Source organism: Vipera ursinii (genome assembly GCF_947247035.1).
Source record: "Vipera ursinii genome assembly, chromosome: 1".
In the NCBI taxonomy this organism is placed as follows: domain Eukaryota; kingdom Metazoa; phylum Chordata; class Lepidosauria; order Squamata; family Viperidae; genus Vipera; species Vipera ursinii.
The window spans coordinates 17,229,365-17,257,085 of record NC_139512.1 but is presented as its reverse complement, the minus strand read 5'-3'; the positions used below and the strand labels follow the sequence as shown (position 1 = coordinate 17,257,085).

Here is a 27,721-nt window from a genome sequence, read left to right as displayed (position 1 = left end):
ACTCCCAGAATTCCTCAGCCAGGGTTAGAAACCCCACAGCCCCCTCAGGCGGAGGAAGACCCCAGGAGCAGCCCCCACCCCAAATGCTGTCATTTCAGCTGGTGGCTGATACACTGGAGCAGCACGTGGCCCTGAAGATGGGGAGCCACGGGGACCCCCACCCCACAGTCCCCAGAGAAAAGCCCCCCAACTACCTAAACGTGGCTCTGGGCACCTCAGCTCCTCCTGGTAAGTGGTCTTCCGTCCATCCGGCCTGACGCCTTCGATCTGCACGGTGGTCCGATAGCTCCCGTCCTGCTGGGGGAGGAGGAGCCTGCAGTCATCCCAGCCTACCTGCAAGCCCCTCCTGGGCCCCCTGCCTTTGGGGTCAAAGTGCTGGCTTGGGGGAGCCACGGCTGCTTCCTGGGGCCAATGGGGTGCCTCACTCTGCCCACCAAGGATGTCCCGGAGTTCTTTCAGATCCTGAAACCTCCTTTCCGGGGGGGGGGTCCACAATGCATCCTGCACACCCCAGGCAGAGGTTGCGACAAAGGGCAGCCCAGCAAGTAGTTCCACTGGTTAATTGTCCTCACTGTCAGGAAAATTATCCTTGAATCTTCTCTCCTTGATTAGTTTCCATCTGTTGCTTCTTGTCCTGCCCTCTGGTGCTTTGGAGAATAGCATGACTCCCTCTTCTTTGGGGCAGCCCCTGAGATATTGGAAGACTGCTATCATGTTCCCCCCTGGTCCTTCACTTTGTTAAACTAGACAGACCCAATTCCAGCAGCCATTCCTTATATGTTTTAGCCTCCAGTCCCCTGATCATCTTTGTTGCTCTTCTCTGCACTCTTTCTAGTGTTTCAACATCTTTTTCATATCGTGGTGACCAAAACTGGATGCCGTATTCCAATCTAGCCTTACTAAGGCATTGTAAAGTGGTATTAATACTTCACGTGATCTTGATTCTGTCCTGTTGTGATTCAGTGTCAGCCTGTGCTCCCAGCAGCTGAGTCTGATGAATCTGAGGAGGAGGGGTTTGGAGAGCCTTTGGTGTGAGAGGGAGTTCTGATGCACTGCAGGACTCTCAGCCTGGCCCCTCCAGTCATGTTCCTCATGAGGCTCAGCTTTGTGAGTAAGAGGTGTGGGACTCAGAAGAGTCACAGCTGAATCTGTTCAGAGACGCTAGAAGCAGAAGGCAATCCAGCAGAGCAGAGCAGAGAAAATCAACGAGGCAACTCAGTGAGAGGAGGAGGAGTCAGTGAGAAACCACACCTTGGGACTGATAATAAAAGGGGAAGGTGTGGGCGGGGCTGGTTGCTGAAGGCAACTGTTTGGAGACATTCTAAGAGAATCCTGGTCTGTTCTTGCTACTTCTGTTTTAACTCTTGTTTGTTGACTCTTGTTTGCTATTTTGGTTTATTTATTGAAGAAAATATTCTGTTGCCTTTTTTGTTTGAACTGTAAATAAATTTGGGTTGGGTTTTCCCAGCCTATTGACTGTAAAAAGGAAAAAGGGGTTGTCTCTGACACACAAACAGGGCCGGTCGTAGGCTGGAACAGAACATGTCCCTCTGTTCATCCAGCCCAGGACTGTCTTGGCTGTTTTGGCGACTGCCGCACACGGCTGGCTCCTATTCAAGGGATCGTCTGCTGGGATTCTGAGATCCCTCTTGCAATTGATGCAGCCCACAGCTCCCCAGTGCCCAAGGTGCCACTTCAATCTCCCCTGGCCAGCAGCTCCAATGGGCAGGGGCCAGGGCTGCCTGGATGGACTGTCTGGGATTCTGGGCTGTGGGGAAGGCGAGGGCCATCGGGGCTTCTTGGGCAAATGGGCAAGAGCCGTCACGGCAGGCCGGAAGACTTGGGCACGACAGCCCTGCCAAGGCTTCTGCCCGCCCTGGACAGCGCAGGGTGTAGCCGGGTGGGAAGAGGGGGCCAGCGGAGCCTACTCCCCCCTCCCCCCGTGCCATGAGCCCAACTCTTACCTGCGCCTGGGTGTAGCATCCGTCAAAGGCCGTCTCTACTGCCACGGAGCCGTCTGGCTGAGAGGTCACCAATGTCCCACAGGCGGAGTCATTCCTCAGCAGACGGGGGGTCCCGGCGGGATCTGGAGGTGGAGTGGCAGAATTGGGAGCCTGGGCCCCTCCCATCAGCCCTGCAAGGCGGGCCAGGTCGGGAACAGAGACACTCTCGGGGCCCCAGGCAACAGGGGCAGGGGCTGGAAAGCCCGATCCGTTTTCTCTGCCAGCCTCTTAAAGTGCTCTTCCCAACCCTGGGAATATTATCCAAAATTGGGTAAAAGTGGATTTTCTTTGGGTAATGACACATGGCTCCGTTACGCATCACAACTGGCATGCTTAAGCGGGCTGGCCAGGTGTCCTACAATATATTCTCCCCACCAAGAGTATGAATACTGCTCTCCCAAAGTATTCCCAGGGAAATCGAAAATTCCTGGAAATTACTCACGGTTTATTTATTTATTGAGCATACGGCATATCATACGTGGACTTGCATTGTCTATTACTATTAGTAACAAAAATTAATAATGGTAATTTGTTGAGATGACATAAAGATCATTCAGTGAGATTGTTTCTACAATACAGGTATAGTCCTCCAGTTACAACTGCTTGTTTGGTGACCCAAGTTACGACCGTGCTGAAGGGAGGGACTTGCACCCGGCCCTCGATAAGGCTTTCTGAAGAGCAACTGGGGAACCCCAGCTTGAAAGGTTCGGGGCGCCCCTTGAAGCGTCTTGCTGGCGTCTCTTCCCCTCCAGTTGCGTTTAGGCAGCCGCAGCCCCCAGTCTCAGGGCCCCCGAACTTCCCATCGTCCTGTGCGCTCCCACAGGGAGGGCCTTCTCAGGGTGCCGGTGGTTAAGGAGTGCCGGCGGGTGATCCCCAGGGGGAGGGCATTCTCTGTGGGCGCGCCTGCCCTTTGGAATGATTTACCGGTGGAACTTCGGACCACCCCCGATCTGCGTTCATTTCGCCGGGACCTGAAAACCTGTTTTTTTGATCTATGAGGCCTGGATTGAAGGGGTTTTTAGCTTTTAATATTGTTTTAATTGTTGGGCTTAATTAATTTAATCTATTTTAATTTTATACTATTTTTATATTGTATTTTATGCTGCCCTGTAAACCGCCCTGAGTCCTTCGGGAATAGGGCGGTATAAAAATTTAATTAATTAAATAAATAAATGAAATGAGGACCCAGATTGTTGGGGGCAATAAGCTGACTTTGTAATAATGCCGCTTGCCCCCCCCCCAAATGTCCTAATAAGCAGGCATATGCATAGAATGAAGGCTATTGCTAAGCACATTGATTTGTGCTTCTTAGATTGTAAGCCGCCCTGAGTCTTCGGAGAAGGGCGGGATATAAATGGGATTAAAAAAAAACGGCGTCCGGAGAAAACCTGCTCATCTGGGTCAGGGGTGGGGAGCGTTGGCCCCCCCGTTATGATGTGTGGACTTGAACTCCCAGCATCGCCGGCTGAGGAATTCTGGGAGTGGAAGTCCACACGTCGTCAAAGGGCCAAGTTTCAAGACCCCTGACCCAGATGGGCAGGTTTTCTTTTGCTGCTGTTGCTGTCCTGGCCAACCCCTCCCCCCCTTTGCTTACAAGTGGGGAGCGGATCCCAGGCCTCCTCAGGCTGGCTGCCCTGGGAAAGCCCAGCTGAGCCTGTGCCCGGTGGGGGCTCCCGGACCCCCAGCCCTGCCTGGGGCTTCCTCAAGCAGGAGCCTTCCTCCGCCAGAAGGGCCTTACGGGAAAGCAAGAGAGAATGGCGAGTGCAAGGAAGGAGGGGGCAGAAGAGCAGCCTTGCCCCCAGAAGTGCCCAGGGCGAGCACAGCTACTTGGCAAAGAAAGTCCACCCCCCTCATCCCCAGACTCTCCCTCTGGCGCAAGGGCACCTTCCCTGCCCACAGCTGGGAGGGCTCAGAAGGCTTCCCCCCACACACTCAGCCTCCCCCCCTTGGGGCTCAGACCCGCCTTGAGGCTCTGCGCCACTGACCAAGAAGCCGGATGACCGAGGAGGCCACTCTGGTCCTGGGCGTCAGCAGGATCCGCATGCGGCCCCCCTGGCAGCTCTGCAAAGCAGCCCCCCAGAAGGCTGCCTCCTTGCACTGGCCCCACTGCAGGGCCCAGGAGAGGAGGAGCACCGCAAGAGCCATCCTGAGTCAAAAGGGTGGGTGTCACTAGGCTTCCAGCTAGGCTTCCAGCTGCCGACAAGTGGCTGGTCCTCAGAGGTTTTTATAGCCCTGGGGGAGGGGTGGAAGTCCCAAGCCCCTGGGAGGGAGGGGGAGGGCTGTGCTGCAAATCAAGGCTGCAGCCCCCTTGCAGGGAGGCCGGGAACGGGGGGGGGCGAGCTGGAGGAGCCAGGAGGGCCCAGCCATCAGCTCTGGCTGGCCCTCCGCGGTTCTTCTGTTGATTGCCCGACGTTGGCTTTATAGTTCGCTTAGTGGCGGGGCGGGATTCCTTTACTGACGGAAAACTACTCTGTACTAGTCCGGGTTAAAAAAGCTCTCTGCACGGACCTTCGTTGGATTTCATGCCTTTCTGCAAACGGCGTTTCGAGAGGGCACTTTTAAAAATTCCTTAGTTGTGCTCGGGGGAAACACTCTGCGCGTGCTCAGAGGGAAGAGGCTTTGCACGGGGTCTCCCCACCCCGGGCGGAGACGTCTCTCCCCGAGGTTACAATCGCCGAGGGGAGCCAAGTCGGGGCAGGCGGATTTACTGCAGTTTCCCCAGGGGGAAACTCTGCACGCGCACAGAGGGAGTCGTCCGGTCTAGATCCCTCCGCCAGACTGGAAGGAAGCACCGCAGGCGCGCTCCTCCTTCCAGACTCCGCAGAGAGCCCTCGACGGCCACGCCAGCAGCTCGCCTTCCCCGGGACTCGCCGACATCAGCACGGCGCTCTGCCCGCGCTCAGAGGCGCGCTTTCCCCCCCCCCCCCGCGACCGCACGCCGCCCTGCCGGTGGCGGCCCCGCCCACTCGCCCCTCCCGCTCGCTGATTGGCAGGCGGCAAGCGGGGGCGGGGCCCGGCGGGTGGGCGTGGCCAACGGACGCCTCGGAGGCGCCAACCAAGATGGCGGCGGCGGTGGCCGGAGGAGGAGGAGGCGGCGGCGGCGGCGGCGTCCGGGGCGGCCTCTCCGTGGCCTCCGCCGCGGCTGCTGCTGCCCCCGTCCCGCCGGCGCCGCCCTCGGAGCGCTTCTCGCTGGTGGTGGTCTTCGGCGCCGGCGTCGGCTGCAGGCCGGGGCTGCGCAGGGCGGTGCTGGCGGCCGTCAGAGCCGGTGAGGGGGCGCCGGAAGTGGGGGGAGGGGCGCGGGGGGCTTCGGAACCGGGGCGCCCTTCCGCCGCCCCCCCCGCAACGCACCCCGCCAGGGAGGCCGGAGGGCAGGGGCGGGGCTGCCCGGGGGGCCCTGGGGGGGTCCAGGAGGAGGAGGAGGAGGGAGGGGGCTGCGAGGGGGGGCTTCCGGGGGGTCGGCCTGGCGGGCGAGGGGCGGAGCGGGGGGGGCAGGGCCAGAGAAGCCTCGGTCCCCGGGGGGGCTTCCTTGCGAGAGGATGAGCCCCCCGGAGAAGAGGGGGGGCGGGCTGCGGGGGCTTCCCCTCCGGCGGAGCTGCCAGGCCGGGCCGCCCCGAAGGCGGCGCGATCCCTCTGGCTCTGCTGGCGCTTTTGCCCGGGCGGCCTGGGCCTCGCGGGGGGGGTCCCTTGGGGTGTCTGTCGGCCGTGGGCCATCTAAAGGGTCTCCTGAAGGCAGAGCCCGCTGCCCAGCGCCTCAGGACTCTGCCCGGTTCCCCCCCCCCTTTGGCCAGAGGCAGAGAGGCCGGCCAGCATCTCTGGGGAGGAGAGGAGGGGCGCCCTAGAAGGGGCAGGGGGTCGGGGGGGGGCTGGGAGATGGAGGAGGAGGCCCGCTGGGTTTCCTGCAAGGGAAGCAAGCTGGACGCGGAGCAGAAAGGGCAGCTGATGCGGAGGAAGTTGAGGTCAGCACTGCTCTGGCCATTCCTGGCCGCCTGCCTGATCTGTGGATGCCCCAATGGGGGGGGGGCTAAGCTGGGGAGGGGGGGGAGGGAGAATGGAAAGCCCAGCCCTGGCCTTCGGCTGCCTTCGGGTCCCAGCATCCCTGTTTCCTCGGGAGTGGAGGCTGCCGGGGTGGCTTTTCTTGGCTGTGGGGGGGGGTGTATGTGCTGGAGAAGCGGTTTCTTTCTGTGTTTTTTTTATAAAAGAAGAGCCGCTTGATTTTGCAGCGTTTGGGTGGGGAAAGGAGAGGCGGTGCTCGTGCGGGACTTCTCCAAGGGGAGGCCTTTGGGGATACGGGCCTCCTCGGCATGTTGGGGAGGGGGCTGCTTCTGCCCTTGGGGCTGCCCTCGCCGTTTCTCGACTTCCCCCGTTGGTGGCAGCTCCTTGCCCCGACAGGCTGCTCCGCTGCTGTGGCGGTTGGGGAGGCCAGATGGGGAAGGGGAGCACCGAGGCCCCGGTGCTTGTTGGGATGGCGGGTTGGCCTCGGAGCAGGGGTCTGCTCGGGGCTTCTTCTCAGCCTCGGCACAAAAGCAGCCCGGCAGCAGAAAGAGGGGGACGATCCCAGCTAAGGAAAACCAAAATAACAGCCCTCCGGGGCTGTTTTCAGACAGCAAATTGCTCCCAATTGCTGCTCTTCCGCCCCAGGAGAAGGTGGTTTCCCCGCGCTGGAAGGCGGCTTCTGTTTTCCTGTGCACCTGAGTCGCCTTGGCAAGGTGCGAGTCGGCCGGGAGCCAAGGCCGGGTGCGCACCTGTTGGGGTGCGTCTGAGCCCTGCTCTCTCGCCCCTTGCCAGGGAGACGCCGCCGGTCGTGGCTCTCCTTTGGATTTGGCAGGGCCCTGCTTTTCATTTGCCCAAGAGGCAGGAGAATTCCTCACAGCGGTGGGAGGGAGGAAGGCCTGCGGCCCCTTTGCTTGGCAGGGAGGGCTTTGTGCAAGTCCCGACTGTTCTGTTGGGACGGGCAGTGAGGGCGGAGGGGGGGAGGGGGAGTGAACTGGGGGGTGGGGGGAGCTAGTGGAAGCTCCCTGAGAAAGGGAAGAACGGAGGAGGAGGAGGAGGCTGGCGTTCCTCCCCCTCCCAAGGCGCCTGGAGCCCCGGGGTGTGTGTGTCCCTCCTGCAGGACAGCAGCTGCTCTTTGATCTCCGTGCTGGGCAGCTGCCGCAGGGCTGCCTGTTCCTCTGGCCCTGCTCCGAATCCCAAAGCTTCTCTGGTCGGTTTTGGCTAGCAGCAGCCTCTGCGGAATGACTCCGAGGCCTGACTCCGAGGCCTGGTGGGTGCTTGGAGGGAGCCTCCTCTGTTTTCATTCAGGGCTGGGTGGGTGGGCCAGGGGGAGCCCTTCCTGCCCCGTCCTTCCTCTAGCGGAGCCAGGTCAGCTTCCCAAAGGGAAGGGAGGATCCCAGAGCTGGTGGGATCTCTTGCGGTGGGGCGGATCGGGCAGGGAGGCCCCCTTGAAGGGCTCCGCTGTAGCATCCGGGGCTGCGTTCCCTTCACGAAAGCAGCTGAGAGGGGCCTTTCTTTGTGGAAGGGGCAGCCTTGCTTCCAGCCAGAGTGGATGGCCTCGGTCCGTACTTGGAGACCGGCCTTGGGTGGGCGGCCTTTGGGCCTGCCCTTGTCCCGCCCCCCTGCTGAGCCAGCCCCGTAGTGGAGGAGAAGGCCCGAAGCCTCTTCACAGGTGGTGGGATGCATTCTGCCGAGAGGGGGGCAGGAATAAGGCCTCTAGGGAGGAAGCCCTCTTTGGATCGGGATAAGCAGGCTGAGCTCCCGTTGTGTGGAAAGTCCTCAGGGAGGAAACGTCGATCCGCCTTCCAGAGACGAACGGCTGGAGGATTCCGCACTCTGCAGAAAGCGGGAAAAACAACAGACTTGCAGAAGGAGCGAGCGGCATTGGCTCTGCCGGGGCCTGTCCTGTACCTGATCACCCACGACACGGCTGTGCCCCAGGCAGGCCGAGCGGAAGAGGAGGGATGCGCTCGAGAAAGGCCCCGGTGGTTCACAGGAGCTTCTGCCCGGGTGCCGCAGGGGAGCGATTATATTCAGTTCTTGCCGAAGGAAAAGGGGAAGGTGGAGTCTGCCTTGAAACTCAGGCTAGGAGCTGGGAGTTCCAGTCCCGCCTGAGGCACAAAGGTAGCTGGGTGACCTTGGGCCAGACACACGCGCTCAGCCCCAGGAAGGAGGCAGTGGCAAAGCCAAAACCTTACCGAGGGACTGATCCGGGCAGTTGCCAGGAGCCAGTGCTGACTCGAAAGCACACAGCCCACCACGACAGTCCCCGTGAAGGACAGGACCAGGTCCCTGGCCAGGTGAAGGCCGGCGTCTCCCAGGGCAGCAGGGACGCCTTCCTCGGGTCCACGAGTGCTCCCCTCTCCCAGTTCCTGCAGTTCTCGGCGGGCGTTTTCCGCTGGAGAGAGGAGCCTTGCAAGCCGCAGACCCCCGCCAGGCACGGTCACTGAGGCGCAGCAATGGCGGAAGGGCCGGCTCTGCTGGTCAGCGAGGCGGCCTTGAGGGGCCACTGTACAATTTGGAGGTACTGAGCTAAGCTGCTCTCTCGATCCTCCTCCTCCTCAAGCTTTTTTTACGGCCGTCTTGCCTCAGGATAACAAGTTGTGAGAGTGATCACACAGCTGTACATCAAAAACATCTCAGAAACCCCCAACCACATGGCATCAGCACAGCACGCAAACCAACTAAAGCCCCCCCCCAAAAAAAAATATCCTAAGCAAAGCAAAAGACCCGGCAGCCGCAGAAGGAAAAACGGGAGTCATCTACGATGTAGTGTGAGGACTGTACCAGTCACTATGTGGGACAAACGGGCAGAAGGCTGGCCGAACTTGTCCGTGAACACCAGCTGGCAGAGGGGAGGCCCGATCAAAACTGCTCAAACGCACAACAGGTGGACCGACTCAACCACAGTTTTAACTGGGAAACGGTGAGCATCCTCGACCGGCTAAGTCAAGAAACGCCGGGGAATTCCTGGAAGCTTGGTGTTCAGAGAGATTAGCCATCCACGGAGACACAGAGACGAATCGTATGTTCAGGCCATTGAAAAGAGCTAAGAGGGCAAGAGACAAGGCCGGAACCCCAGCCCTCTCCCAGCGCCCAGAGCAGCAGGGATTGCCGAGCGGGAGGCAGTGCCACAGCCAGAATAGTTTCTTCAAGGTGCAAAAACCCTTCACCGCAGCTTTCAGAACGCCCGGCGGTCGCACATCAGGCTTGGCTTAAGAGGCAGCAGGCAGGGACGACGATGGCTTTTAGCAGCAGCGGAGCTGTTTCACACACCGCCACTCTTCCGGGTAGGATTTACCTCGGGTTACGTGCAAAGTACCGGAAAAGCTAGGCGATAAATTGGCTTGTTTTGTACAACGTATTCTGATCTGACGTCCTTGTTGAGAGGTAAGAGGCCGTGTGGTGTTGCAGCAACATCTTCCTGTTCTGTTGTCAGCCTCCAGCTTTTTAAAAATTCTATGGCCTGTACGCAAACGCTTTGTGGATTAGGAGTTTAGCTGGGTTTAAAGAGGTTTACGTTAGCACTGAAAGGCGCAGGGGTCTTTTTAGCCTCCCACAGGCCTAGTTTCCAATAATGCCATAAACTGAGCTTAAGCCAAGTTTCCTCCAGATTCTTTTTTTGTTTCGTTTCGTTTGCTGCGTGGGCAGGTCCCGGGTCCTTTGTAGGCCCTGCTTTCTGGCTAGGCTGCGGCCTGGCGGAGAATTGGCACAATTGCGGGCCCTCCTCAAGCGTCCCATTTCGGGGAAGGAGGACCCAGAAAGCGCTGCCTCCAGACTCAGCTGAGCGATCCTGGAGGAGGGGTTTTCCTGGGCTCCGTTCGTTCGGGCTTCCGGTTGGGCTTTGGGATCGTGGCCGCCCCTCTCTAAATCAAGGTGGCTCTTCCTCTGTCCGGTTGGGCTGTGTCTCGCTGGCCTCGGCCGGTACCCTTGCCCGGGTTTGGCCCCGACGGTACCACGTTACAGGGCTCCCTTCCCACGTCCAGGAGGTCGTGCTTGGGGGGGGCTCATGCCTGACGTGGCTAAAACTGCTTCCCCCCCCACCCCCGGACTCGCAGCTTCTACCCGAGGCCACGCGGGGAGGTCCGGAAAGGCTCTGGGGCTTGGGGGCCTGTCGGTCGATGCCAGGAGCCGCCAGGCCGGTGTTCCGGGAGGAGCCCTGGGGGCCTGAGCGTGGCTTTTAAATTCAATAAAGGGAACCCCTGGAATTAACCCCGAGCAAGCGGAGGAGCTCTTGGTCAGCGACCGACGAGGGGCTTCCCGTCGGAGGAGGCCGGGACAGGGCCGGCTCAGGAGCCCCTTCCCACAGTTACCGCCCGTGCCTCGGCTGCGGCTCACGGGGTTTGGCACAATTGGGTTTTTAACAGATCCGTGCTGGCTGCTCATTGTAACTTTATTTGTTTCTAGATGTCCACAGATCTGTTTTTTGATGATCTTTTCCAGTATGTTTCCAGGTATTGATTTTAGGCTGATTGGTCTGTAGTTTCCTGGGCCTGGTTTTTTTTTTCTTCCTTTCCTGAAGATGGAAACCACAGAGGCTCCTTATCAGCCCTCTGGTCATTCCCCCCTTGCTCCAGGAGTTTTTGAAAGACAGGGTGTTGGTGGTTGTGAGACAGTCTGCCAGCTCCTTCAGAAGCCTGGGAAGTAATCCGTCAGGTCCCGGTGATTTATGTCCCTCAAGGTCGGATACTTTCTTGCTTATTCCAATTTTTATTTCTAGTTTCACAGCTGTGTGCTTGATGGGTTGGGATCTGGTTTCCTTTTGCGTGAAGACCCATGCAAAGAATTGAGTGAAGCAGCTCTGCTTTCCCTCCGCTGCCTGTTAATTCCTTCCCATCTTCTCTCTTTCGTGGGCTGACTCTTTCCTCGACTTTTTGCTTGTTATTTATATGTTGAAAGAAACTTTTTGAATTGGTTTTGACTTTCGTTGCAAGTCTTTGTTCACTCTGAGGCAGGGCTGAAGGTGCAGGGAGGGGGCAGCCAGTGGTCATCCTGGCAGCGTCCAGCATCTCACACATACACACACACACACACACACACACACACACACACACACACACACACCAGGCTTGGTTCACCTCTGAGACAGGAGTCACCCCTTCGTCCTGTCCCGCTGGAATGACGGGACTGAACTGGGGGGCTCCAGTGGACACTTCAGGCAGCCCTGTCAGGGTTTCCACCCGCCCGCAGGACTGCAGTGCAGAAGGGGATCGTGTGTTCTGCAGCGCTGCTATTAGTCTCTTCCCCCCCCCCCTGCTGGATCAGGCCACGTGCCCCCTTCGTGCTCTCCTTCCAGGCCTTCTCGAGCGGGCAGAAGGCGGGAGACTCTGGACGGGCGTCCGCCTGCCTACTTTTAGCTCGTAGGGCTTTGCCTTCAGGCATTGCCTGGCTGTGTTGTGTCAGATGGCAGAGGCCTCTGGAAAGGGCGGGAAGACCTTGACGGGGTGTTGGCTCTGCGCTGGCTCCGGAATCGGCCGGGGTGGGGGGGTTCCCAGGGCCTGTGGCAGCTGCTTGGAGAGGTCTGGAGCCTGCCCTGCCCGTCTTCAGCCGCCTGAAGGAGATGGGGCAGAGCGGGGGGGCCTGTCCTGTCCCTGGGCACGGGAGGGTGGGGTGGGTCTCTGCGGCAGGCAAAAGGCCCTGCAGTCCACCTGCCTCTGCCTGACCTTGCCAGAAAGGTTCAGAACCCGACATGGGGTTGAAGCAGCTCATTTTGAGTTGGGGGATTCCCCCGTTGGAATCGGAGAAAAATAAATAAATCTGGTTTTCCTTATGACCCCCCAGAGGGAGGGTCCCACGGAGGCAGCAGAGGCGGATACAAAAGGAAGAGGGACAGCCCGGCGGTTGCGCCTCGGCTTCCTTCCTGGAGAGTTCCCCTTTTTCTGCTCCGCTTCCTCCTCCTCCTCCGTCCTGACTCCAGTTCCTTCTCTTCATAGAGGCACCCCCCTCCCCCCTCGTCGGGCTTTCCCGTCCCCGGGCATGAACCTGGGAAGGAAGGAAGAGTTGAGAGCCATCTGGACTGTCCGGAGGGGCCAAAGAGGCCTCCGGAGCCCCTGTCCGCCTGGCTAGAGTGTCAGCCCCAGCGCAGTCGGAAGGTCGCGGGGGGGCATCCCCCCCGCCCACCTCCCGAGCCTCATTCCCGGGTGCCAGGAGGGGAATGCCCCGGGAAGATGCCCCATCCCGCGGGACGCCTCTCCGCTGCTCCTCTGAGAAACACTTTGCTTTTCACGGCAAGCAGGACGGAACAAGAACAAAATCCAGACGGTTCCGTCGTTTTCCTAGCCCAGGGCTGTCAAACTCAATTTCATTGAATGGCTGCATCAGCATGGCGGTTGCCCTCAGGCGGCCGGGTGGGCGTGGCTAGAGTGCGTATGGCCTGCTGGGTGGGCGTGGCTAGAATGCGTATGGCCTGCTGGGTGGGCGTGGCCAGCTCTACATCGTTGGCATCCAGGGTGCCTGTGGGGGCCTGGGCAGGAGTGGGGCAGACCTGAGGGTCTCTGGCAGGAGGAGGGTCTCTGGGCCAGGGCCAAGGCAGTGGGGGCCGTTCCCTCACTGTTTCCAGGATGGCTTCGCGGGCCGCATGAAACCACTTCGCGGGCCGGATCCGCCCCCCCAGGCCTTGTGTTTTTTATTTTTTATTTATTTTAATTCCATTTATATCCCGCCCTTCTCCGAAGACTCAGGGCGGCTTACAAGCTTAGCAGTGTTTGACAAGTCTGTCCTACAGGTTTCCTAGCTTCCCAGGGGAATGGGCACTGTTCTCTGCAGGCTGGTAGAACGTGGACTCCTAGGGCTGGAAGGAACCTCAGAGGTCTTCTAGTCCAGCCCCCTGCTCCAGGCAGGAGCCTTATGCCATCCCGGTCGGTCCGAGGGGTCCTTGGCGCCCTCCGAGCTTGCTTGTTTTCTTGAAGATGTTCCGTTGCCCAAACCAGGTAACAACCTCGTCCTCTGGTCTGTTTCCGAGATCCTCCCGTGAGCTCAGCTCCGCCCGTGATTTTGGGGGGCTTCGTTCCAGAGCAGACGTCCGAATTTGCCCCCAGGTGTGGCTCTAGTGAAGGCTGTCGGGTGGAGGAGAAGCCCCAAGGGGCCCCCTTAGCTGGAGTTGCAGAGGCTGTTAATTCTGGAGATCAGAATTTATTTATTGGGCTGACTTTGGTCCTCCGAGGAGCACTAGAGCTGAAGTCATCGTAGCCGTTGTCTTTGTTTAAAAGAGTTGCAAATGTCCTACTGAAACACCAAAAACACATACCAGTGACCAGGCAGCAAACACCCTACGTACGTTACAGTGGCTACGCAGAATAAGTGGGGGAAAAATAAAGCGATCTAGTATCATAAGGTTATTCCAGTCCTTAAACTTGACCCGTTATATCTGGTCTGAATCAACCCCATTGCTTCATTTATTTTAGAATCTAAAGCAACGTTAGTAACAAACACATCTAGCGTCCTTTGCTTAACTCCAAAAGAATATATGAACTTATTTCGTTTGTCTGCGGAATAATTATCTCAATGAAGCCAAAGCCCTTCCTAGCATTTCAGACCCCTTCCGCCTCTTTAACGGCTCCATCCTTTGTTTCCGTGTGAAGCTGCTCCGGTGCCCAGGCCGGACCGGGCCAGGTCGTGGGGGTTGCAGTGCCAGCACGAGAAAAAAAATCCGATAAAAAAGCAGGCAGCGGAATTTCATTTTCATTGTGGGCCAGCGTGCTCGTGATTAAAAAAATGACAGTAAAGGTTATCTTATCTTGACTTTACAGCCGTTCGTTTAGTGACCGTTCTCATAAATTGGCTTATTGCTGGTTGTTTTTTGCACAACCGCCGCAGCATTATGCCCCCCCCTCCCCCCCCCCGGTCGTATGATCAAAATTTGGAGGCTTGGCAACCGGCCTCTTGTGTGTTCGTGACGGATGCAGCGTCCCGTTTCTGAAAGTCGTGGACCGCCTGCATCTTAGCTCTTCGTCCCGTAGGAAATTGAACACTCGGCATCTGTTCCCACGTGACGTCGGAGCGTCATCTCCCAATCCTTACAGCGATCCTTGTACATCCTGCACCGCTGTGAGGAGTTTGTCCCTGGTTTGGCTCAGGCTTCCCAGCGCCGCAAAATCTTTTCCGCTTTCCTGCCAGATGTGGTTCGGGATCACTTTCCCGCGGGATCCTTTTGTCAAAGTTTAAGCGTGCTGTGAACGCCAGGTCTCGGCTCTCCCTCTCCCAGATCTGTGAGGCTAGCGTGTCTTGTCACTCCGTGGGCCTATTTTGGGGTGGAACTGATCTGCCGGGGTGGAGATGAAGGGGGCCGCGGGGGGCTGGATAGGCTGCCTCCTTTCTGAGGTGGCTCTGCTGGCCCTGGAAGGCTGGCCGCCCTCAGCCCGTGCAGTTGGGGATGCGTGAGCAGCCGAGCTCGGCTGCAGCCCAGGGGCCTCCGAGACACCCGGAGGCAGCTGCGCACGGGAGCCGGAGAGTTTGCCGCGCTGTGTGTGGGCCTGGGCCACGCCCGGGTAGGGCAGGGGGCGGAGGTCTGGGCCCGGATGAAGGCAGACGGCTCCTCTCCGGCGTCTCTGGCAGAGCGAATGCCTCCGGGTGGCCTGGTGTTCTTGGGCTCCGGCCTGTCTTTGTTCTTCTGTGGCACGCAGTGGCCAGGGGTTCCCTGAGCTGACGGGATGTTTGTGCCCAGACCCCGGGGGAGACGGTTGTCCAGCAGGCCCCGGCAGGGAGCAGGGCAGGAGAGCTTGTTGGGGGGAAGGGGCCCGGGAACACGGCTTGCTCTTCGGTCTGAGGGAAAGGGCAGCATCCTGCCGGTCCTTGGGGGTTCCTCTGATCCCCTCAGCTAACCTGGTTTCACTGGAATTGGGGGGCAAAGTCATCTGCCAGGCAGGGTCACAACCCCCCCCCCCGGCCCACTAAAGGCCGCCTCTGTCATTGCAGGGTGAGTTTGTGGGGAAGGAGAGGCAGCTCCAGTTGGAGGGGCCAGGGGGGCTCCCACCTGCCCCTCCCCAGACGCCCCCTTTGTGCCCAGGTGGGAACCTCCGGCGGGGAAGGCTGCGTGTGCCGCCGCACAACGGTTCTGAGGCGTCTCTGCAATCTCTCTCTCTCTCTCTCTCTCTCTCTCTCTCTCTGTGGCAGGGATCCGCTCGTGGGATATCGACCTCACTGCCTGCAACCTGAATCAGCAGCTCAAGCTCTTCGTCTCCCGCCACTCCGCAACTTTTTCAGACATAGTAAAAGGTAAGGAAGCGGCTGGTCAGATGCTCCTCGGGGCCTCCAGGGGTCCGCCAGAGCTCACCCTGACCTGGGAATTCAGAGTAGCAGAGCTGGAAGGGGCCTCGGAGGTCTTCTAGCCCAGCCCCCTGCTCAAGGCAGGAGACCTTCTGCCATCCCAGAGAAACGGCTGCCCACCAGTCTTTTCTTGAAAGCCTCCAGTGCTGGAGGGAAGCCCTTCCGCTGGTTGATTGCCCTCCCCCCTCAGGAAATTCCTCCTCTTCCGCCCTGACACTGGCGCGGGCAGAAGGGGGGGGGATGGAAGTGGTGCAAGCCGTTTATGGGGCAGGGCTTGAAAACCTTCCTTTGGACCGTGCCCGGGGCCTGGGCCTTTCCGCCCTGGCGTTGCCCCCGGGGCCCGCTCCGTCCTAGGCTGAGAAAACGGGGGTGTCCAAGCCAGCTGCCCCACAGGGTGTCGGTCTGGGGCAGGCAGAAGTAGAAGGTGATTGGCTGTCGCTCTTTGTCTGCACCGCTTATGTTTTCATCTCTCTTTTAAAAAAAATATTGGAAAATTAAAAAATACTAAAAGATAATAAGCTTGAAATTCGGAAGGGAGAGAAAAAACTGAAAAAGGGATACAAAGGGCAAGAGAAGAAAGATTAAAGGAAAGAAATAATAGTTAAAGAGGTGACTTCCTGTTTTCATCACAGCAAAAAAAAAAAGGCTGCACAAGCAGAGGCCTAGAATCAAGATCACGCGAGGTTATTAGTCCCGCTTTAATAGGAACCCTAGTGAGGGCCACACCTGGAACACTGCAGCCAGTTTTGGTCACCGTATCCCAAAACAGATGTTGAGAGTTTGGAAAAAATTCAGAGAGGAAGAGCAACTAAGACGATCCAAGGAGACTGGAGATTAAAACATAGGAAGGACGGCTGCAGGACTTGGGTTTGGCCGGTCTGGAGAAAAGAAGGATGAGGGGAGACAGGATAGCAGCCTTCCGGTATCTGAGGGGCTGCCCCAAGGAAGAGGGGGGTCAAATTGGTCTCCAAAGCGCCAGAGGGAAGAAGGAGAAACAACGGTTGGAAACTCATCAAGGAGAGAATTAAGGAGGAACTTCCTGACAGGGAGGACAATTAACCGGTGGAACAGAAGTCGCCTCCAGAAATCGTGGGCGCTCTGTCCCTGGAGGTTTTTAAGAAGAGGCCAGACAGTCATTTGTCTGAGATGGTTTAGGTTCTCGTGCCTGAGCAGGGGGCTGGACTAGAAGACCTCCAAGGTTCTGTTCCTATTCCTGTTCCTGTTCCTATTCCTATTCCTATTCTGTTTATCACAGGCAAACTTAATATTTCTTCCCCCCTTATGAGGTTGCCTGCATATATTTCTGTTCCTGATAGCCCACCCCTGATCCATTTGCAAAGCTACACATCAAATAATATTTCAGTCCAGCAAAAATCCTGGAAAGGCCAGAACGGTCACGTTGAGCCTTGTTTCAACCCCGGCTCAGCCAATCGGCTCAAACTTCCTAGCTTTTGCCTCTGTCAGTCTGACCCTCTGACCCGGCCAGCTGCTGTCTCGATCTGCCTTCCTTTTGTTTCGCCCCCCTCTGAGGTTGCAGCTGTCTGCGGGGAGTGGAGGTGGGCTGCGCTTTCTCCCCAGGAGGGGCTCGTTCCTCGGGGGGGGGGCAGCTGGTCAGCAGAAAAGGCCCAGGAGTGGGTCCCGTTTGTTCTCTAGACAGGCCGCGAGCCCGGTGGAAGTGCCCGTCGACTCTTCTCCCCTGTCTGACCTTGGCCTCTGCCTCGCCCAGCGGTCAGGGCGGGGTGGAGGTTGGCCAGGGCAGGGTCACTTCCCCCCCGGGCACCTGGAGGCAGGGCACAGTTCCGAGAGACGGGTCGGGCGGTGCGTTGGCGTTCGCCGTCCGGTGCGTTGGCGCTCTTGTCTCCCTGGCTTTTTGTCCCTCTCCCTGGCAGGTGGGCGAGTAAGGTGGCTTTGCCCTTTGTCACGTTTGTGGATCAGGTCACATTTGGCCCCAGCCGGGGCGGGCGTCCGGAAGGTCTCCCTTGAGACGGTGCCCCCTCCCCCCTGGCCTCAGAGCAGCTGCCCGTCTGGCAGGGAGAAACTCCTGGCATCGCCTCCAGCGATGGGCACCGGCAGGAGGCCGAGGCGTCCCCCCCCCACACACCCTGGCAGCCTCCGTGTGAAGAGGGTGGGCTTGCAGCTTCCGCTCTGGCTGGCTGGTCCCCCAGGGCGAGAGCCCCTTCCCCCCGTCCGGTGCCAGCAGCAGCAGCAGCCACCGCCCTTCTCTGCTGGACTACGCGGCCCATGTGGCCCAAACTAGGCTGGGCGGAGCAGGCAGAGAAGGGACTGCAGCTTCCAGAGGAGCCCTCGGCTCCGGTCCAGACCGACTCTGCCGGACGCTCTGTGGATGGCCGCCTTTTCGTCCGCGGCCTTGAAATCGGGCCCTGGCCTGGCAGTGGCCACGTGCCCGAAAGAGCAACTGAACAATGGCTCCCTTCACCCACAGCTGCCCATCCCCCCGCCCGTCCCCAGGGCACGTCTGTGTCTTGCCCCAGAAAGCAAAGTTTTCTTTGATGGAAAAAGAGAACTGCTCTTTGAGAGCTTTCGGCCACTCCTCGGTCAGCTGCTTTCATTGACACCAGCCAGCTCCTCCCTCCCTCCCTCCCTCCCTTTTATGATAGTCTGTTCTGAGTCCCTTGCTGATCAATTTCACTGGATAAGCTTGAGTTCGAGAAATGGAATAAGGCTTATTTTTTCCTTTCATAAATTTTTAGCATCTTCTTCCAGTCTTCCCCAGCTTCCTGTCCCAGTCAGGCGCTCTGAGATACCAGCCAGGGACGGAGCGTCGTGTCTGGTGAGCCAAGCGGCCAGAGTTGAACTTCCGGCCTGGGTCTGAAGCAGCCGAGCTGGGCCCTCCCGGAAGGGCTGCTTTGAGCCCAACAGGCCGAGCGGTGACCGAGACGGTGGGACCCCCACTCAGCATTTGCACCAGAGACAAGTGTGGAACGCTTTGCCCCCTCTTCCCTCCCTCCCTCCCTCCCACTAGGTTCTTCCTCGGGGGGGGGCAGCGTTCCCGTCCTCTCTGGGCTGAAGTGCCGAGACGGGGCAGCTGCAGCTCGGGGCCATTGGGACTGGGAGAAACCGGTCCTGGGATGGGAGGGGCGGCTGTGTCTCTGGCAGCCATGGGCCTCGGCCGGTCCTGGGGCTCTCGAGGGAAAGGAAGTGCTGGCTGTGGGGCCAGCCTCCCTAGCGGAGACAGCCTCATCGGCTCCTCTGGGTCACGGGGTCCTCTCAGCAGGGCATCCGTCCCCCCCCCGAGGAGCGAGGCTCTCGGCCGTCGGGGCTCAGCGCTCTGTGGGGTAGCCCTGGAGCCAGGAGGGGCCTCGTGTGGAGAAGCCCCTGGATCTCCGGGGCCTCTGCCCTTCGTTTCAGCCTCCAGGAAGGGAAGTGCCGGTCGGGGGGGGGGCTGAAATCGGTGTCTCACCCCCCCCAGGCTGTTGAGTACAAATAGTCCTTGCTTACTGGCTGCTGCTGGGGGGGTGTCTCTGAGCGGAACGAGAGAGCAAAAGAGAATCCCTCCCCCTCCAAGCTACTTTGCTGTTCCCCAGCCTCCCCTTTTCCGTCTTCTGGCCCAGCCGCCTTGGAGCTGGGCTCCGTGGCCTGAGCTTTTCTCGGCCTTCCTGGGGCTTCTCCTGACCCCAGCGGGGGGGGGCTGTCCCTCTTAGGACGGCTCCTCTGGCCATGAATAAGCCCGTCTGGCGGATGCCCGGGAAAGGCTGGTCTGGCCTCACCTCCTTCCCACCCCCCCACCCCCCTGCCTTCTGCCTTCCACAGGTCAGCGTGCCCTCCACCATCGTGGCAATGTGCTGGAAGCCTTAGTTCTGCTGAACCCTTCAGACAAATCCATCTGCGACGAGGTGAGCAGCAGGCCGAAGTTCTCCTGGGGCAGAGCGCAGGGCCTCCGGACCCAGAGCCCCCGCCATGGCAGAGTCCGTCAGGGTGGGGCGTGGAAGGAGGCCTGTGCAATTCAGGGGGGGGCCTCTGTGGCTGCCCAAGGCTGGGAGGGGCCTTCGGGAGGACCACCGGCACGGCCTCCCGGGGGCCATTTCCCTTTCTTCGCCCAGGCACTGCCTGGCAACTCCCCTCGCCACAAGGCTGGCATCCCCCACCACTGTGGGCCGAGCGCTTACTCAAGGCACGCGCACCCACACCCACCCACCTCTGTGCAGATGTCCTGGAGTCATTGACCAGCCCAGACCACGCAACTGGGCTGGTTAATTAAGTGGCCAAAACCGAACTCTGCCCAGGTTCCTCTGGGGCTCCCAAGAAGAGCCGGGCTGCCATGGTTCGTGCGGTGTGTGTGTGTGTGTGTGTGTTTTTCCGCCTGCCCCATTTCCCCTTGCTTTCTCTCCCTCTGCAGCTGCGTAACCTGATCACCGACCCTTCGCGCCACAAGCTGCTGGTCTTGGCCGGGCCCTGCATTGAGGAGACGGGGGAGCTGGTGCTGCAGACGGGCACCTTCTCCTTGCGGGATTTCATCCAGGTCTTTGCGGACAAAGAGGTGCGGCTGCCGCCTCTCCCAGGCGCTGGGCATGGGGGGCCGGTTGGCCCTGGGGGGAGGGAGCCAGGGGACCCGGGAGTGGGGCTGGCTGGTTCCCGAGCAGGAGGCCAGGACGTGGAACGGGCGGGGAAAACGGCCCCTCTGCATCTCCCCATTGACCTCTTGGATGAGAAAGGCCAGGCACGGCTGCAAAACGGCTGCGAGGCCTGGGCCCCCCCAGGAGACAAAAAGGAGAGAGGAAAAGGAGGCTGGCGCTCAGTGAATGGGCCAAGACAGAGATGATAAATGCTAGCAAAAGCAAACAGAAATCCGATTCAGAAGTGCAGGGTGGGGCCTCGGTGCCTGGCCTGGTCACAGGACTTGTGGAAAGGCTGAGGGATGCCAGTTGATTGCAGGCGCTCTCTCTCTCCGTTTTGGTGGCAAAGACGCACGCGGCGTCACAGTTCTGACAGACAGAGATGGATAAAGCAGAACTCCCAGGCTTGAAAATCCCTCAAAGAACACGTTTGTTAGTTAGAGAGTATCGGCACGGTCAAAAGTGAACCAAGTCTGAATACACAAGTAACAATTGCCCAATTACAAAGTTAGATGTCCCACCCACAAAACTAGGCAAGCAACCACGTTCCCCAATATGCTCATTTGGCGGGCTTTTTATGCAACGCCCGCTCCCTAGTTGTGGGAGCAGCAGATGACCTTGGTTCCCAGGGGACAGAAGATTATTTTAACTAACAAAGCATCTGGGCAACCCCCCTCCCTCTGTTCTATGTGGCAACCTAGAATGAGAAGAGAAAATGGCTGCAGCCAGGCCCATTGCAGAGTTGACACACACAACGTTTGACTAGCAGCAAAAATACAGCTTCTGAATAACGGGGGGGGGGGGGGGGGAGTGAGGCCCCCTGAAGACCGATGGGCTGTTTAGCCTTGAGGGGAGAAAATGGGGGTGGGGGGAAGGGTAGACACTGGGGCTCCTGGCTGTAGCGCCTGGAATAAAGGGCCCGGGTTGCAGGAGGGTTTGGGCTGAATGTCAGAAGGGGCTTCCTGAGAGAAAGAGCTCTGCGGCTCCCTTTTCACCCTTTCTGCGGGAGGCTTGCAGGTGGATCCCCGCCATTGGCCAGCAGCCAGGCACGGTGGCCCCAGGGCCCCTGCCCAGCTGCTCCCGAACTCTTTCCTTAACTCCCCGCCTGAGCCAGGTGCAGCCTGTGAGACCTCAGAGCTGCCTGTCCCTTCTGGTGCCACGAGGGCTTTCCGTGCCTGCCCCAGGCGATTGCCTTGCGGTCCCAAAACAGAACAGAGCACCCCAAAGTGGGGCAGGGGGGAGAAGGAGAACCAGGCTCCATTGGCCTCTGAGCTGTAAATGAGGCCTCTGGTTTCCCTTCCTTCGTGCACCCCACAAACGAGGTGCTGCTTGGGGCTTCCGGCTCCCTTCTCTCCTGACGCCTCCTCCTCCTCCTCCTCCTCCTCCTCCTAGGTTGGGGAGCTGCTCAGCTCGGCCGACCCCTCGGCCAAAGCCAGCTTGACCGTGATTTGCCCAGACTTCGGGGAATGGAAGGACTCCAGGCTGAGCCAGCACAACCTGTTGGATTTCATAGACCTGCACTTCAACCCCGGCTGCGTGCTGCCACCCATGGAGGGCCTGCAGGAGTTCATGGAGTACCTTTCGGAGTCCCTGGAGCCCCCGTCCCCCTTTGACCTCCTGGAGCCCCCCAGCACGGTTGGCTTCCTGAAGCTTTCCAGGCCCTGCTGCTACGTTTTCCCTGGGGGGCGGGGCGACTCGGCCTTCTTTGCCGTCAACGGCTTCAACATCCTGGTGAACGGGGGGTCCAACCCTCGCTCCTCCTTCTGGAAACTGGTGCGCCACCTGGACCGCATCGACTCCATCCTGGTGACCCACGTGGGGACCGACAGCCTGCCCGGCGTGAACAGCCTGCTGCAGCGGAAGCTGGCCGAAATGGAGGAGGACCCTTCCTGCCAGGGCCCCCAGCTGGACGACTGGGTGAAGAACCTCATCTCGCCAGAACTGGGGGTGGTCTTCCTCAACGCCTCGGAGAAGCTGAAGGACATAGAAGGGGACTCGGGCGTATTAAAGAGCTGTGACGAGGCCAGCCTGACTCTGCGGTGCCTACGCAAACTGGGCATTAAGCCCAGCCCGCTTTCCAGGGAGGCCGGTCCCAGGGCGGAGCCCGCCATCCTCTTTCAGAAAATGGGCGTCGGGCGTCTGGAGATGTACGTGCTCCACCCGGCGAAGGGCAGCCGGGAGCTGGAGTTCCTGATGCAGCAGTGGTGTGGGAACGGCCACCCCAAAGGGCTGGAGCTTCCCTTGCAGTGTGCGACCTCCATCTGCGCCCTGCTCATCTGGCATCCGGTGAGCCCCGCTGAAAAGATCGTCCGGGTCTTGTTCCCTGGCTGCACTCCCCAGGCCAGGATCTTGGAAGGGCTGGAGAAGGTTAAGCATCTGGAGTTCCTCAAGTACCCTGTCGTCACTCGGAAGGACGTGGACTCTGTCTCCGTCCCCCAAGCCAAGCACAAGAGGGCTGAGAGCCAGGAGAGCCTCAAGTCCGGCTCCAGGCACAGCCTGGTGGAATCCGGCCTGCCCGTCTCCAGGGAGAAGAAGGGGCCGAAGCCGGCCAGTGCCAGGAACCGGCCCAAGGCGCCCAGCGAGGCCTCCAAGGGCAGCGTGGAGGAGGAGGAGGAGGGGGCCAGGGTGGCCCAGCCTAAGGTGGAGCCCTCGGCGGAGAAGACCAAGCTGGACGCCAGGCCGAAGCAGCCGAAGGAGAAGCCGGTGGCCAAGAAGGAGGGGAAGCTGCCCAGAAGGGAGTTGGCAAAGAGAGAGGAGGCCAAGCCGCTCACGAGAGAGCTGCGGAGAATGCCGAGCGCCGAGGCCAAAAGGCCTCCCGCCAAAGCGGGCGGCTTCAAGAAGGCGGCCCCTGCTCCTCTGAAGAAGGAGGGGGAGAGGCCGAAGAGCAGGCTGCTGAAGGAGGCCCCCAGCGGTGCCAAAGGCGGCCCGTCCGAGGGATCCAAGCCGCCCTCCTCATCCTCAGAGAACGACGTGCAGGAGAAGCTGGGCGGGGCCCCACGCCAGGCAGGGAGGGCAGGGCGGGGGCCGGGGGAGGCCATTGCCCTGGCCGAGAGCCAACGGAGGCCGTCCCCGTTGGGCAGTGTGGACTGCCCAGGGAGTGGCCTGGAGGACCCCCAGAACGGCCTGGGCCCAGAGGTGGGGGGCCCAGAGAGCCCTCAGCCTTTCCGGTATCTGGAAGCCGGCTCGCCTTTGAAGTGGATCGGGCCCCCCTCCCCGCTGGTCAAGACTCCCAAGAGTGACCAGAGCATCAACCTGGAACTCTCCCCAACTGACCTGCAGGCCCGGCTCAACCACTGCCCGGACGCCGAGGACGCCGGGGGCAGCTCCGAAGAGAAGACCCTGGAGATGATGTCGCCGGCCAGTGCGGGGTGCACCCCCTCCCACCAGTCCCCCATGGAGGACGTGGTCATGGCGGAGGAGCCCGTGGCCCTCGCCAATCCCTGGAGGCCCGATGGCTCCGGCCCCCGGGCCTCGCACGACAACTCCAGCTCTTCCCAGGAGAAGCCCCCCGGCTGCCTCTCCCCGAGCCTCTTCCGGGACGACCCCCACGACGTCTCCCCCACGCTCACCACCCCCTCGCTGCCGGCCGAAGTGGGCTCCCCCCACTCCACCGAGGTGGACGAGTCGCTGTCCATCTCCTTTGAGCAGCTCCTGCCCCCCGTGAGCGAGTTCCCGCAGGAGGAAGGGGAGGGCATGCAGGCCGGGGGGCTCAGCCCAGACCCCGAACCCGCGCTGGGGAAGAGCGGGATGTCCCTGCCCATCCTCTCCTGCCACCCCCCAGCGCCTGGAGGGCCGGGTCCTGCCCAGGTCCGGCCGGCGGTCGGACTCCCCCCACGACGTGGACCTCTGCCTGGTGTCCCCTTGCGAGTTTGAGCACCCCAAGTCGGCCAACTTCAGCCCCCGGGACGTGTCCAACAGCAGCGACTTCTCCCAGGAGCTGGCCAAGCCCCCGTCGCACCGGAAGGGCCCCCGCAGCCGCCGCTCCCATCCTCTCCTGGACGAGACCCCGCCGACGTCCTTCAGCGAATCACTGCCCACCCTCTCCGACTCGGACCCCCCGCCCGCCATGGAAGAGTGCCCTTCTTTCACGGCCGACGGAGGGCTGGACTCGGAAGATGAGGACGACCCGGAGAGCCTAGCCCAGGTCCGCGACCCGCTCCCGGCCGTCCTGAAGGACCCCTGCCCGCTCCCTGCCCAGCCGGGCATCTGCATGGTGGACCCCGAGCGAGAAGGGGCCGCCAAAGCCAAGCGAGCCCCACTGCGGGGGGCCTCTGCCCCTCCCAAAGCAGACAACCCCAAGGCCGCGGGTCCCGGCGCACGGGCGAAGCCTTCCTCGGCCAGCGTGGGCGAGAGAGCCCGGCTGTCGGCCCCCAGCAGAGGCGACCCCCCGACCTCTCGCGCCAGCGGAGACAACCGGCTGGCCTTTGCCCAGCGGAACGCAAACGCCCAGCCTCTCTCGGTGGGAGGAAGAGCCAACCCAGCAGGTAAGGGGGCAGCGTTGCCCTCCCCCATTCGGAGGAGGTGCCCAATGCCAGGCATCGGCCGGGAACCCCACTGAGAGCCGAATTCGGCAAGCCGGCTTGTGCCGGGCAGGCCCCCCCCTTCTTAGGGCCAGGTGAATTAGGAGGAGGCGCCTGACCCGTTTCTCCCACTTCCCACTGGTCTTGGCCTCCGGCTCCCCTCCCCCTCGTCTCTTTGGAGGGGGGGCCTGGTCATCTGCTAGAGGTGGAGCTTTCTTTTTTTCTGAGTGACGGGTCCCCGCTGAGAAGGCCACTTGGGGGGTTGTCCCCCCAGTTCATCCCGACAGATGCCCAGTGGGGAGGGTGGGCTGAAGAAGGCAACGGCTCAAAGTGGTGGCGGGGGGGGGGGCTCCCTGTGTTAAGTGGGGTGGGGGATGGGCTCAGCCAGGACCGTTTCCTGGCAGCCCCTGGGTCTTCCCCCCCCCCCCGCTCCCCTGCTGATGGTGGCCCCTCTGCTGGTCTTCCTCCGCAGGGTCCCGGCCTGGCCCGGCCCGCTGCCCCGTCTACCTGGAGCTGGCCTACATCCCGGGCTCGGCCAGCGCCCAGCAGGTGGACGAGGACTTCTTCCGCTGCGTCCGCTCCCAGTGCTACGTCATCAGCGGGCAGGACCACCTGAAGGAGGGCGCCATGCGGGGCATCCTGGACGCCCTGCTCTCGGGGAAGCAGCACTGGGCCCACGACACCCAGGTAGGGCCCGGGGGAGGGCGGGGGAGGCCCCCCAGGGCGGGCAGGTGGGCCTCCCGGTGCCGGGCCGGACGGGGCCTCGGGCTGCCGGGCGGTGGTGAAGGGCGCTGGCATTCCCGGCCCCCTGCCTCGGCTGAAGCAAGCTATTCAGGGATTCCTGCCGAGAAGGGGATCCAGTAGGTCACCTCTGAAGGTTTCCCATCCTGCCTGTCGGAGACACCCGCCTGCTTGCCCCCCCCCGCCCCGTGAAGGAGGGCCCCCTGGTTCCCACAGCCCGGAGGGGGCTTCTGAGGTCAGGCCCGAACCGTTCCCTCCTTCCTACCTTTAGCCCCTTGCCCTAGTCCATCCAGCCGCTGGGGCAAGCGGAAGGAGACCGCTCTCCCTCTCTCCCTCTCTCTCTCTCTCTCCCTCTCTCCCTCTCTCCCTCTCCCTCTCTCTCTCTCTCTCTCTCTCTCTCTCTCTCTCTCTCTCTCCCTCTCTCCCTCTCTCTCTCTCTCTCTGAGGGGCAGCCCCCCAGGTACCGGAAGAGGCGGTGGCCTTTCCTGCAGACTGCAAGGTCCCAAGTCTGGCTCGCTCCCCCCCCCCGCCCTGCTTCCCTCCGGGCTGAGCGCTGGGAAGGGGGTGAGGAGGCCAAGGGGGGGCCTGGCAGAGGCAGGCCGGACTGGGGCCTCCTCTCCAGGTGCCCTTGATGTCCAGCTGGTGGTCGCCCGAGAGAGCCAGACCACCGCTTGCCCATCGGCCAGGGCCACGCCTCGCAGGCTCCCTACCCAAAGGCGGAGGGGCTTCTTTCCCCTGTTGAACTCCTGCCCTGGGGAGGGGGGGGACTCTCCAACGTTTGATCATTGGGATTTAGAAAACCCCCCCCCAGAACCCCAGAAGACTCCGATCTCATAGAACCTGGCACGCTTGGTCAGCGGGAGGAGGGCAGCCGGGGGGCGTGGGGGGAAGCGGCCCTCCGGTCCCTGCCCTCCCGGAAGGGGGTCGATTCCGAGGCTTCCAAGCCCCCTGGAGTCCAAGGATGCCGACCGCTGAGCTGCGCTCCTCCATTTCTGACCAAGCTCTGCGTTGTTAAAGGGAACCTCCGTGGAGGGGGGGCTCCCGGCGGGCCAGGGTGGGCGGGGTGGTGGAGGGCGACCGGCAAGGCCCTCCTTCCCTCCTCCCGTCTCTGCCCTGCCCAGGTGACCCTCATCCCGACCTTCGACTCGCTGGCCATGCACGAGTGGTACGCGGAGACGCTGGAGCGGCAGCAGGAGCTGGGCGTGACCGTCCTGGGCAGCAACAGCACGGTGGCCATGCAGGAGGAGACCTTCCCCGCCTGCAAAGTGGAGTTCTGAACTCAGGCCGAGGGTGGGGGGTCCCGCTCCCCCCCTCCCCGCCCCATGGGCCAGCCGGCCTGGGAAGTGGGGGCGCCTCCTCCTCCTCCTCCTCCTCCCAAGGCTGTGCTTATGCCAAAAGAGCCCTCCGCCTTCCGGAGCCGGTGGGGGGGAGATGCCAGAGGCGCTGGGCCTGTCCCTTTGAGAATTGCAGCCCCTGCTTGCCTGGTTTCTTTGCATGTTCACCGCCACAGCTTCCCCCTCGCCCTGGCCCGGGGTGGGGAGGTGGGGGGGCTCGGGAGAAGCCCGGCCGTGGCTCCCCCACGTTTGGGCAGCTGCTTCTCCCTCCCTCCCCTTTTGTGTGGGAGTAGGTGGCTCCCCGCCCGCAGAAGCCCTTCCTTTGCCTCTGGGAAGAGCCCAGTTGGTGGGCATGGGGTACCGGCCCCTCCTAGCCCCCCCAGCCGGCCCAGCCACCCCCACCCCGCCTGCTGAGGGGTGGCAGATGGCTGTGGGGCCATCCAGGCCGATGATCCTTTGGGGCCTCCCCAGGCGAGAGCCGTTTTGGGGGCTTCTGGCCTTCATGAAGCTCGCAGGGGGCGGCTTTCCTGGGGAGGCTGGGGGGGTGTCAGACATTCCCAGCTGCCCCCCCTTCCCTTCAGCCTCACACTCCAGACTTCTTCTACCTCTTTATGTTAAAAACCTTGGAGGGCAGGGCAGTTTTTCTGGAGGCTTCAGCCACAAAGGCCCAAATCCGGCCGACGGCCTCTCCGGCGGGGGGGGGGGGGGCTTTGTGCAGCTCTGGAAAGCCCCCCCTCCCCTCTTTTTAACGTTTGAAGGAAAGTTCGGGGGGAAAGCCCCTTGCAATGTGACACTAAATCTTTTGTTTTCTAAGGAAGGAAATGAGGTTTTTTTTTAATGCGTTTTATATTTTTTTTCTAACCCCCCCCCCCCACCGAAACTGTTACTATAAGGAAGGTTTATAATTTATAGGATTCCCTCCTGCGTGGGAGGGGGGTTGGGTGGGCCTGCCCCTTCGCTTGTCCTCCCCACCCCCATTTCCTCCTGTCTTTTGTATCAGCATGTGTGTCTAGAAGTATTTTGGGGAGGGGGGATGCCTTCACCACCTTGAGTCGGGAAGCCTGGCAGAGGAGGGCGGGGGAAGGGGGGCTGGCTGGCTGGCCACCTTGGGGTGGGGGGGGCGTCTTCCCCTTGCTGGCCTGTGGTGACCCCCTCCTCTCCCAGCCACAGGGGAAAAAAAGGATGTGGTTGTTGTAGCCATTACAGTTAACCCTGTGATACACAATGTCACGTGTGTACACACACAAATGCACACCTGTGTTGAACTCTTATTAAACCATTAAAGAAGTACCTAG

General features: G+C 60.9%; 1 protein-coding gene across 1 annotated transcript; it reads left to right on the top strand.

The window, feature by feature from the left end:
- The first annotated feature begins 5,050 nt into the window (after positions 1–5,050).
- On the top strand, positions 5,051–27,719 carry MAP1S (microtubule associated protein 1S). Its single transcript, XM_083352184.1, has 9 exons — positions 5,051–5,268; positions 15,105–15,206; positions 19,029–19,111; positions 19,615–19,755; positions 21,224–23,698; positions 23,766–24,315; positions 24,824–25,038; positions 26,214–26,897; positions 26,978–27,719. Exons 1-8 carry the CDS (start codon positions 5,064–5,066, stop codon positions 26,367–26,369), a joined length of 3,927 nt encoding a protein of 1,308 aa, XP_083208310.1. The 5' UTR covers positions 5,051–5,063; the 3' UTR covers positions 26,370–26,897; positions 26,978–27,719.
- The last annotated feature ends 2 nt before the right edge of the window (positions 27,720–27,721 follow it).

Excerpts from the sequence above, each read along its gene's own strand:
- MAP1S (XM_083352184.1), top strand. The coding sequence starts at position 5,064 with ATGGCGGCGGCGGTGGCCGGAGGAGGAGGAGGCGGCGGCGGCGGCGGC. Across the intron at positions 19,112-19,614 it reads ACAAATCCATCTGCGACGAG|CTGCGTAACCTGATCACCGA; the intron begins GTGAGCAGCAGG and ends CTCCCTCTGCAG. Across the intron at positions 19,756-21,223 it reads AGGTCTTTGCGGACAAAGAG|GTTGGGGAGCTGCTCAGCTC; the intron begins GTGCGGCTGCCG and ends TCCTCCTCCTAG.